Raw genomic sequence first — 12,083 nt, 5'->3', positions numbered from 1 at the left:
TCCACACATGCCTACCCGATAGCTGTAGATAAATAATAATAAATATATTACATAGACAGACACACACACACACGCACACCCCCTACACCTGCACACGCACACATTCATACATACTGTACAATTTTTTACTATTTCACCCAGAACGTGCTTAATGTTAATGTTAATACTTCTAAAAATGCTACATATTTTCTGATTTGTCTTTATTTCGAGCAAATAAATCATGCAAAAAATATTATTCCTTCCATATTTCTTCTCAATACTATATGTTTTATGTCACTATACTGTTACTTCTAAAAAAAAAAAAAAAAGTAAAGAAGAAGAAATAAAAAAGACTAACTTAAGGTTCTTTAGCTCCTTAACAAGTTGGGCTTTTTGGTCAGGGAGCATCATGGCAAATATCGTGGCTTTCATCAATACCTGCCAATGTAGTAGATAGATTATTGATTAAAATAAGTCACTATCATCAGAAGATTCTGCTGAAATCATTCAGATCACATTACCTTAGGAAGCTGTTCAGGGAAGTGGTCACAGAGGGCAGCAAAGGATTTGCCATCAATTGCCAAATTATAGTCAGAACCGGCCTGATGTAGACCCAGAGAGAGGAGTTTAAACAATAAAAGCATCAACTCTACAGTATTTTTATTGAAACACTATAAATAGAACTTAGAAGTCTTTGGATTTATCAGTGTCTGCTGATATTTATACGCTATATTGAACAAAGCAGAGTTATGGAGTTTAATGCACCAATAGGTTTAGTGGTAGGCTACTTGCCTAAGAAGTGGCAGGGGAGTAAGCAAGAATTTAATCTAATAACTTTCTGTTTGCAAGACAGGTTCTCTTTGCCATGAGCCAGAGTCACATATGAAACATTGAGGGAAACACTTCCTCGAAGGCTGGATGTGACCATTTGTAATAAAATGCCACCCTTTTTTGGCTAAAATGCTGTTCTGGATTCCCATCATTTAGAAAGGCTTAGATCACCTCATTAATGTCTCTTGGACTTTGAGCAGCAGAGGCACCATCCTCTTCCAGACTGAACCTTAATGTGGGGAGGGTTTCATCAGTTTGGCAGGTTGCATGGACAAAAATCACCTTCTCATCAGTTTTCACCATCCCACAGGTTTTGGCTACACTCACTGCTGTTAAAATGTTGTCCCCTATGTGAAGAACAATATATCAAGACTGGATTTTAAAAAACAAACAAAACAAAGACAGTGATCCAAAACTGTAATGTCTCTAAAACGAATCAAAGCAATACAGTAGAAAAAACTGAACATGTTCTCACCAGTGACCATAATGCTACGGATGTCTGCTAATCTCAGGATGGTAATGGCCTCTGTACTTTCAGGTTTTACTACGTTTTTCATCATTAGTAAACCCAGGAACTGCATTTCTTTCTCTACTTCGGCCCTGCTGAGCAAAGCTGCATTAATAGGAAGTCACTCCTATAACAGTAACATTTATACATACCGGTACAAATTTATACACACGAATATACATACACACACACACATATATATATATATATGAATATATATTGCTAAAAAATAAAAAGATCACATAAACCACACAACATAACTTGAAATCCAACTGTTCACCTAAGAAGCAACACTGATTGACAATCAATATCCCATGCTGTTGTGCAAATGGAATAAACAAGAGGTGAAAGTTATTGGCAATAAGCAAGACATAGAGCTGTTGATCTTTTACACTTCCAAGAATTCCAGGAGCTGTTGTGTGGCATTGAGTCATGGGCTGTCTTTTGATCAATTATTTGTATGTGTGCTTCTGTAGTCTTGGGCAACTCTTCTGTCAACAAGAACTTGTAGTTTGGCTGCTCAGGTATTTCTACCAATGCCTTTCTGTGCCTCTGTCATATGTTGATCCATGTGCCCACTTATATTTGCTGCTATGATAGGAGCTTCCATGTTGTGGAGAGACAGGTTATTCGCTGACAGTTGATTAGGACTGTCCTCTTCTGGTGGTCTTGCATTGTCAGGACTGTTCAGCCCTCAGTCAGCCATTCAGGGTCCCGGTCTTTAACAACCAGGTCATTTTTGCTGCAAGGCATTCATAAAGGGAAGTCAACTTCTTCAGCCAGTAGGTGTGGATAATGTCTTGGCATGGTGCTGTCCAGTTTTTCATACCTGAGAGTCTTTGTTGGAGGTCTGCCATTGTGATATTCGGTGGAACTTGTTCAGGGTGGTTAGCATAGTAAGTTATTGGGTCTTTTACCCACTGTGCATTATGTGATGCTTCTCTCATATATATTTGCAGCATTGTTCAGTCTCTAGTATTGATGGGTTGGTTCATGTATTATTACCCTACCACTGGAACTTGGCTGGCTCAGTGGAGAACAGCTTGCTTAATCGTCCGGCTTCCATCTCTTTTGTGTACCTCTTCAGTTTGGTAGCCAAGGCTTGGAGTTTCACAGGTACCCATGAGGTATTGTGGAGAGACTGGTTATTGGCTGATAGTTGCTTGGTATTGTCCCTTTCTGGGGGCCTCTCATCGGGGGCTGTATTTGTTACCTCGCAGGGACAATTATCCTGAAATATGCTACATTTTGGGCACTTAGGACTTAAGTTTGAATTCATTGTGCTTTTATATTCCTTCTGTTTTATTGTTTCATTCATGTATAGTACTTTGAACTGGATTGTGCTACACAAATAAACTTGCCTTGCCTTGAGTTTATGTTAAGTTTAGGGTTTGGTATTTGTTGGTAATGGTCTGGGTAAGGGTCAGGGTTAGGCCATAGAATTGAATGCAGTATGAACAGAAGTCAATGGAAAGTTCCTAAAAGGTTACTGTAAGGGCTGGTTATACTCCCGCATCAGTGTGTCACAGTGAGCTTGTCACAGATATTTTTGATTTATGCCCAATATTGAAGTGTGGTCTGCACTATATTTATTCCACGCCACAATGCAAGAGGGACAATCACGAACTAGCTGTGGGACTAGATACGGCCGAGGGGCAAATTTGTGTAACGACGGAGGGACATGAGGGTGAAAAAGAGCAGGGATCCAGGTGGAAAAATGGTCCCAGCGTTCTTGCGCACCTCGCTCTTCTAGCTGGTCCATCTTCATGAGTCTTTTTCCACAATGGCGGTCATACAAACAAAACAAGCTGGTAAGGTACCAAACAGGAAATATGCATAGCGTAGAGTGGATGTAGATTTGACCAATCAGAGGCCTCCTGTCTGTGGTATTATCTGCGGTCACCTACAATTTTGGAGGGGTGAACCAGAGTGTCTGCAGAAGGGACGGGGACATATCTGCATTCACTGCGATACACACGCAGATGACCTGGTTTCTGAGTATAAATTAAATTAGCCTTAACACAACCGGGATGTGCGTGTGGCCTTATTTTTCTCACCGTTCAGCATTTTTCAAATCTGAATAAATGTCAACTGGTTTACAGGCAAGTGCCAGAACTCGGAGGCCTTCTCTGGAAAACCTCTGCAGAGTAATGAAGAAATTTTCTGGAACTGGAAGCAAAAAAAACCCCAAAGTGTTACAAATGTTTCATTCAAAGTAATGAAATAAAAATAGGTGTAAAACTGTAAAATATTTTGTCTGTATAGAAGGTGAGTAAAAGAAGATTTCTGACTCAACCTGTGTCAGGTTGGCAGAGGCTGGCCACCATCTCAGGGGAACCTTTGATGAGAGCCAAAGCAGAGTGCCCCCCAAAATCCACAGTCAGGACACTCGTTCTCTGCAGGGCTGAGGAGAAGGGAAACCTCTTAACGATGGCAACTGCCCCACTCCTGGACTGATGAGTAAAAGAAAAAAGTAAAGAAATGTTCTCGTTCTACAGACATAAACACTAATCCTTTTCCAATTATGAAGCATGTGGAGCTTCTAATGAACCATATTTTTCTAGAACAGCTATTAGAATTTAGCACTGAAGGTTACAATTTTACAGACCACAGATGAGGATTTACTTCGTCCTTAAAAGTTTCTATTAAAATGCTTCAAGATGATAAGACTATCATTTTATATAGCTTCAAGCATCTTTATAGCTGACTGAAGGTCTTTTTATAGTAAAAGGCCTGCAAAACCACAACAAAGAAAATCATAAAAAATCACATAACTCTAAAAAGTTTAACTTTTAAATTGTTAGAAAATGAATACAAATGTAGGACTTTTTTGACAAAAAAAACAACATGATTTTTTAATAAAATAAACAATAGCAGAAAAAAATGTAATACGCTTAAACTAAATTCCAAACTGAAGGGATTCTTTTAGGTAGGTAGCTTTTAAATGATCCAAAGTATCAGCTGCCCTCAGGTCTGTAAGACCCGCTGTTTCCTTACATTTTGTTGTCATCTGTTTAGACGTGCAGAAGTTTTTATCCCATGGATATCGAGAACATGTTTTGTTAATAACTTTACGTATGAGTGAACTAGGAGAGTGCATTTGCACGCATCCACTACCTTGCTCCCTATAGTCAAAAGCAGTTGCTGCTTTTGAGAAACAGAGCAACAATGATTTACTTTAATTTTAGGATTGCATCTGATTTCATGACTTCTTTTTTATTGCATCATAATGATAAGTTAGATGTATTTGTGTGCTTTAACAAAGAGCAACATTGGTGTCGTCCTTGTAAAGACACCAATTTGCTTATTGGAGATGAATTAGCAGTTAGTTAATGTAAAATGCAACATTCTAGGATGGGAATGAGGCCACTTACACATGCTGAAAGGTTAGGTTGGTCAGTCGGGGGTCTCATAACAGCCAAAACTGTGTGACCTCCAAACTCTGAGTGTATAGCATCATCTTTTCCCGCTGGCTCCTGAAGAGTCTGATAAATCAGGAAAAAAATGTAATATGATTTATACATAGCCCTATAACATGGATTTATTTTGGCAATATAAAAGAAATTTTATATGAAATGGAAATCCTAATAATTTTTTGGAAATAGATATTAAACAAACATCATTCCTAATCAGATCATCTAATTCATAGTCTATCTCTACTTGGAACATTATATATATCTATAGTTATGCTGCTATAGGCTTAGACTGCTGGAGGACATAGGGACTGCTATTTCATCATTCTGCTTTATTCTGTCTCTATTCTCCCACTCTGCATAATCTGTTAGTTCAATCTCTAACCTTATGCTATCTGCTTTTTCTCATAGTAGCTTTGCCTCGTCTGTTCCTGTTTGGCACCATCCTGGAGAGAATATCAGCTGTTCTGCTACCACCAACACCTTTGTTCATATGTGTTCGAGATTGGCCTGTTTATCAGCATAGTCATGTGGATGTGCTCTCTTTCATCCTCTAACATGGGAGCTGGCTTGGAGCTAGTCTGCTTGGCTATATGTTTCCTGGATGGGGACGCCTGTGGACCTGGTTGACAGTTGCCTTTTGAATCTCTGCTTCTTTCTGCATCTCTGCTTCTGTCTCCTTGAACTCCAGTCGGCCTCAGCAGATGGCTGCTCACACTGAGCCTGGTTCTGCTGGAGGTTTCTTCCTGTTAAAAGCGAGTTTTCCTCTCCACCTTTACTACAAGCATGCTTAGTGTGAGGGATTGCCTTTGAGTCGATGCAATCAGCTGGTTTTCCTTAGATAGAAAACTTTGTAAATTTGACTGTATGATCTCTCTGTCTCTGTAAAGTTCATTGAGATGACATGTTTGTAAATTGGTGCTATGTAAATAAACTGAATTGAAGTGAAGTGAATATACTGCTAGGTGTGATAGAGTAACAGAATACCAGCAGACCAAAAAGCTAGAAACACTGAATTAATGTGAGAGTAGACTATAAGGCATGCAATACAATAATATTAGGCTTATTTATGGCAGCTCAATGTATTCAAATTAGTCCAGTTCAATTTGCATGGTTCCTAAGTCGAAGCCAGGCTTTGTTTTTGGTCCACTCTATTAAGCCTCAAACCCAATACGATTTCTGACATCAAAGGTATGTCAAAAAATGTCAAGTGTCATATTGCAAGACCTGAATGCCTCCCATGCACTGTATTGTCACACTATATCAATGACTGTGATAAATATTTGTCAATATGTGCTTTGTTCTGTGTGTAACAAAAAATAAAATATATATATGAAAGAAAAAAATAATGCCAGTGTCATACCCAGCCAGTATACTCCATCATTGTAAGCTCCAATGGGTCTCCAATGGGTTGACCTTCTAGAAGTGTAATGGTGTGACAGCAGGCCAGGGCGATGCTCATGTTCCCTTCAGGCAGCAATGTGGGATCAGTGACTAGTTGTGAAAAACCAGCTGGTCCAGTCGTCATCACTCCCCATACATCTAGACCTTCCTCAGTCAGAGTTCCTGTCTAGAGAAACAAATTGGCTGCAATCATGCATGTCTTGAGCCTTAATCGAACACCACATTGATGACTCATTTAGGGGGTCAAAAAAGTACCAAGAGCATCATCTTAAGTACTGTAAGCCACACTTTCCTTAGTCAGAGTCAGTACTCATGATTCAATTTGGGAAATAATCTGGAAAAATTATCCTTAAAATTTCTATTATTGGGCTTTAACCTTCTCTTAACTTAGTGGAACATACCAGCTGTTTTGGAAATGTAACAGAGCATTTCAGTCATAGTGGTGTTAGCGTAACGGTCAGGAGCTTTTTTAATACTGCAGGACCATAATTACTTTTAGGTAAAAGAATTAAAAATGTTGTTCTCCACCTACAAAACAAAGTGTCTCTATTACTACATAATACCAATAAAAACGTGGTTATTGGTGAAGGCGTTGGAAAGTAAATGCCAAATGATGTAAGTGAAAGTGACCTCCCCCTGACGTCACATCCCATTTAAGCACCCAACTTTTTTCTCTTTGTCATGGCTCATCCCTGTATCACAGCTGGCCTTCCTTGGTGCTATCTAAGTGAACTTATTTTGCCCCAGTGTTGCTATATTTCAATGCATTCCTGAGATAGTTCATTATTCACTGTAAGACTGAATGAAGCTTCACTCGTTTGATGGCATTTTAGATCTCTGCATCAGTAGGTCTTTACACTTATCTGCTGCTATTTTAAAGGATACCTTAAATGCAGTAATACATCAAGCCTTAAAACTTGAACATTCCTTAGAGACTCTAAAAGGACTCTTAAACCCCTTTGTTTCCTTTTCATTGGCTTTTCATTTCCCTTGTGCTTGTTTTCAGTAATGTGTATTGTTTGCCTAGTTATTAGATACAATAATATTGCAATAGTGATTATTAGACAATAAAGATACAGATATTCTAACCTGTGTTTTGTCTGTTATTAATACAGTGAACTATTTATCACACAGAGCCCGATCTACCCTTTTTTGATTAACAATTGAAGAAACAGAGACAATTTCCTAAGGTTGGTGAATAATAATTCTGCTAATAACCATAGTCTAAATGACTAAATTGCTGAAAGACAACTGGATTTTAACAGCCGGTCCAGAAGTCCCACTTTGGGTAAAATAAATTAACTATAATCATTAATAATCATTAATTGGATTTTACCTTTGATTTGAAGACCTGTTAAATAACTAGAACTTCCAGTTCTAGTTATTTAATATAATCTGCTGTTAAAATTGCACAACATAGGAAAACATCTCATAAATAACTTAAAATGCATTTGGTTAATTCGAAAGGGCACTGGTCAAAAGCACATCAGTGAGTCCAATCTTAAAATTGGCTTAAATAAAACAAAAACAAAATAAGGGATATAGAGCTGTCTAGATATGGTTGTTTCAACCTAGTGGCTCTGTTATGCAGAGCTAGTTAGCTTTTTTTTGACTTATAGTTGTTTTTGCCACTTGCAACATTTTTTGTTTCCAAGTGTTGTGCATGACCATAATTTATTTGTTTGCATTGGCTTTTGTGTTTTCACTTTGCATCTCTCTATGTCCTATGATAACAGCATTTCTCTTTTGTGGCAGTTTTTTTCTTCANGAACACCACATTGATGACTCATTTAGGGGGTCAAAAAAGTACCAAGAGCATCATCTTAAGTACTGTAAGCCACACTTTTCTTAGTCAGAGTCAGTACTCATGATTCAATTTGGGAAATAATCTGGAAAAATTATCCTTAAAATTTCTATTATTGGGCTTTAACCTTCTCTTAACTTAGTGGAACATACCAACTGTTTTGGAAATGTAACAGAGCATTTCAGTCATAGTGGTGTTAGCGTAACGGTCAGGAGCTTTTTTAATACTGCAGGACCATAATTACTTTTAGGTAAAAGAATTAAAAATGTTGTTCTCCACCTACAAAACAAAGTGTCTCTATTACTACATAATACCAATAAAAACGTGGTTATTGGTGAAGGCGTTGGAAAGTAAATGCCAAATGATGTAAGTGAAAGTGACCTCCCCCTGACGTCACATCCCATTTAAGCACCCAACTTTTTTCTCTTTGTCATGGCTCATCCCTGTATCACAGCTGGCCTTCCTTGGTGCTATCTAAGTGAACTTATTTTGCCCCAGTGTTGCTATATTTCAATGCATTCCTGAGATAGTTCATTATTCACTGTAAGACTGAATGAAGCTTCACTCGTTTGATGGCATTTTAGATCTCTGCATCAGTAGGTCTTTACACTTATCTGCTGCTATTTTAAAGGATACCTTAAATGCAGTAATACATCAAGCCTTAAAACTTGAACATTCCTTAGAGACTCTAAAAGGACTCTTAAACCCCTTTGTTTCCTTTTCATTGGCTTTTCATTTCCCTTGTGCTTGTTTTCAGTAATGTGTATTGTTTGCCTAGTTATTAGATACAATAATATTGCAATAGTGATTATTAGACAATAAAGATACAGATATTCTAACCTGTGTTTTGTCTGTTATTAATACAGTGAACTATTTATCACACAGAGCCCGATCTACCCTTTTTTGATTAACAATTGAAGAAACAGAGACAATTTCCTAAGGTTGGTGAATAATAATTCTGCTAATAACCATAGTCTAAATGACTAAATTGCTGAAAGACAACTGGATTTTAACAGCCGGTCCAGAAGTCCCACTTTGGGTAAAATAAATTAACTATAATCATTAATAATCATTAATTGGATTTTACCTTTGATTTGAAGACCTGTTAAATAACTAGAACTTCCAGTTCTAGTTATTTAATATAATCTGCTGTTAAAATTGCACAACATAGGAAAACATCTCATAAATAACTTAAAATGCATTTGGTTAATTCGAAAGGGCACTGGTCAAAAGCACATCAGTGAGTCCAATCTTAAAATTGGCTTAAATAAAACAAAAACAAAATAAGGGATATAGAGCTGTCTAGATATGGTTGTTTCAACCTAGTGGCTCTGTTATGCAGAGCTAGTTAGCTTTTTTTTGACTTATAGTTGTTTTTGCCACTTGCAACATTTTTTGTTTCCAAGTGTTGTGCATGACCATAATTTATTTGTTTGCATTGGCTTTTGTGTTTTCACTTTGCATCTCTCTATGTCCTATGATAACAGCATTTCTCTTTTGTGGCAGTTTTTTTCTTCAAATGTGTTTTGTGTTTTTTGCCTTAGTCTTATTTTTGGTCTTGCAAGTCTAATTTTTTTTTGTTTGCTGTAATTATTTCTCCCAGAACAGTTTGAATTTGCTGTAAATTAATGCATTTGTACAGTATTTGCACCCTTTGGCCACTATTTATTTAAAATAGCAATGCAACCATTCACCAGTTGTAAGACCCTAGAGTTAGGGAGAAATATACACACAATTTTATTAAAAGAAGTCATGATTTAACTGCTTAAATTTCCAAGAACTCATACCTTGTGAGATGAATAAAGAGCAAAACGAGAAATCTTTTGGAAGCAAATATTTTTTTTTACAGTTTATTTCAAATATTGTTATAGTTCTTATAAACATGTCAGGGAGCTATTTATGGTACAGTAATTAAAGATCAGATTTATCCACTGCCCTTTTGATCATCTTTACCAGAATTACAAAAAAATTGTGAAAGTGGCTTTACATGTAGACATCTTTTCACATTCTTAGTGCTTTAAATGATTTAAACCTTACCTTATCAAAGCAGAAGACTGAGACTTTCCCACAGGCATTTATTTTGGGTGGGCAAATGCAAAAGATATCACACTTCTTTAGCCTGTTCTGGGCATAAATAGTTCCTATGGTGATGGCAGCAGGCAGGGCAGGAGGAACAACAATCGTTATAATATCCAAGGATCTAATGACTAACTCCTTCCTGGTCACCTGGAAACACATAGCTGTTAGAACTCTGTATTTCAATGAGGTATATTAAAGGCACAATCTTTTCCTATAACAATGCGTTTGTGGATATAAATGGCCATAAAATCCAACACATTTCTCTTCTCTGCTGTAAAACGTTTACTTTTCCATATAGAAAAATGATTGCCTTACTGCAATATAAAGTGACAGGGAGATCATATCAGTTAATTTCATTGTTTTTTTTCAGTTTCAAGCCATTCAACAAAAATAAAAAAAACAACAATCAATTTTGTTTAGCTGTGTGCCTGAAACTCTAAAATCCAAGTGATGCTGCCACCTGTCTATAAAGGAGGGGCTAGATTGGCATTAATAATGCACAGCAGCGTAAACCTAAATAGACAATTCATCATTTCGTAGTCAACTCATACTTCAAATAGAATATTTCACATTCATCTCATTACCAATTATCCAAAAACTGTAATATAGAAAGAATAAATATTCACTAAACATAAATCAAGCATTTGGCTCCAAAATATGTATTGGATCTTGTTCATGGTACTTACATCTGCTTTCAGGAGAGTCACAAAAATGTAAATGGTGCCAGAAAGAGCTGATGAGAACAAAATTGTCAAAGTCATTAATATAAATATGAAATTAACTATTTTCTCCTCTTTTTAAATGAAAATAGGTGAATTCACTGTAAAAGTTTACCAATTACTCCAAGAATGAGCAGGAACTTCATTGCATCTTTGTAAAAGCGGAAGTCCATCTCTTGAGAGTACAAAATAGAGCTGATCAGTTTACCTTTGGCGGTGAAAAACCCTTCATCAGAGACAGAAGAAACAGAATTGGTTTCTCTTGAAGAACATACAGAACACTTTAACAAAATACTCTTTAAGGATCACTAAAAAAACCATGTGTTTGCTTGCATATACAAGTTGCTCCCTCTTTGAATTGCCACCATATTGTGGTAGAGGGGATTCAGAGCTCAGATGATCCTAGAAGCTATAATGTCTGAGGCACAAATGCACTTGGTAGGGTATCCCATGGCAAACAGTCATGTGGTAAAGGGTCAGAGAAAGAACGGTTCATAACTAGCTTTAAGGCGAGTGACATAGCCCAGTATGGCAGAGCCACAGGCCCGTGGTTGGGGCTCATTGATAAGCACCTAGTGGCTGGACTATTCCTTGCTGAACAATCCCAATATGATTGATCAGTGCAAAGAGGAATGTTCTGACACAATAATGCTCATCAGAACACTTAGCATTAGAAGACCCTAAGATAGGGGTCGACTTTGTACAGTAGTAACATCTTCTGACATTCGGCTATATGTCTCGGCTACCTGAGTGAAGAGAGAGCCACAGAGCTTTCCACCTATTACCATCGGTGAGTTGGATCCAATGGCAGGAGAGTCAAGAACAAACAACTCAAAAAACATTGACCTAACTATAACAACCATTGAGATGGACATGTCTCAAGGACAGGCTTTAAAGTATAGCTGCTTCCTTTTTACATAAAGAGGAATCAGCTTTGGCTGCTCAGGAATCTGTTTAAGATTCTTCTCTGGATGCCAACCTCTGGAGGTATTACAGCTTTGTTCCACCACAAGGAGAACAGGGATTGGCCCAGGACAAGCTGAAGGGACTATGTCTCTCGGCGGGCTTTGGGGTTGCCCTAGATCAGCGGTGGGCAATTCCAGTTTCTGTGGGACGGTATCCTGCAACTTTTAGATCCATCCTTGATCCAACACACCTGAATCAAATGGCTGAATTTCATCCTCAGTATGCTGTCAGTTCCTGCAGAGTCCTCCCAAAGGCACATCTAAAAGTTGCAGGATACTGGCCCTCAGGAACTCGAATTGCCAAACCCTGCCCTAGACGGTTTGGAGGAGGTGTCTTGGGAGAAGGAGGTTTGGGTATCCTGACTGAAACTGTTTTACCAG

General features: G+C 37.7%; 1 protein-coding gene across 1 annotated transcript in view; it reads right to left on the bottom strand.

Moving 5' to 3' along the window:
• The window catches only part of LOC107092892 (probable cation-transporting ATPase 13A2), a 27,734-nt gene that overhangs the window by 7,686 nt on the left and 7,965 nt on the right, over positions 1 to 12,083 (bottom strand). The window contains exons 12-22 of the mRNA XM_015387591.1: positions 10,853 to 10,963; positions 10,705 to 10,751; positions 9,977 to 10,165; positions 6,095 to 6,301; positions 4,693 to 4,803; positions 3,615 to 3,771; positions 3,376 to 3,487; positions 1,286 to 1,410; positions 982 to 1,157; positions 501 to 581; positions 338 to 417 (exon numbers count right to left, since the gene is read on the bottom strand). Coding sequence (XP_015243077.1) covers positions 338 to 417; positions 501 to 581; positions 982 to 1,157; positions 1,286 to 1,410; positions 3,376 to 3,487; positions 3,615 to 3,771; positions 4,693 to 4,803; positions 6,095 to 6,301; positions 9,977 to 10,165; positions 10,705 to 10,751; positions 10,853 to 10,963 — 1,396 coding nt within the window. The remainder of the gene's footprint in view (positions 1 to 337; positions 418 to 500; positions 582 to 981; positions 1,158 to 1,285; positions 1,411 to 3,375; positions 3,488 to 3,614; positions 3,772 to 4,692; positions 4,804 to 6,094; positions 6,302 to 9,976; positions 10,166 to 10,704; positions 10,752 to 10,852; positions 10,964 to 12,083) is intronic.

This window comes from Cyprinodon variegatus, unplaced genomic scaffold, assembly GCF_000732505.1.
Source record: "Cyprinodon variegatus isolate N-32 unplaced genomic scaffold, C_variegatus-1.0 Scaffold399, whole genome shotgun sequence".
In the NCBI taxonomy this organism is placed as follows: Eukaryota; Metazoa; Chordata; class Actinopteri; order Cyprinodontiformes; family Cyprinodontidae; genus Cyprinodon; species Cyprinodon variegatus.
Note: the sequence above shows the minus strand (reverse complement) of the source record. Positions and strands in the feature narration are given on the sequence as shown.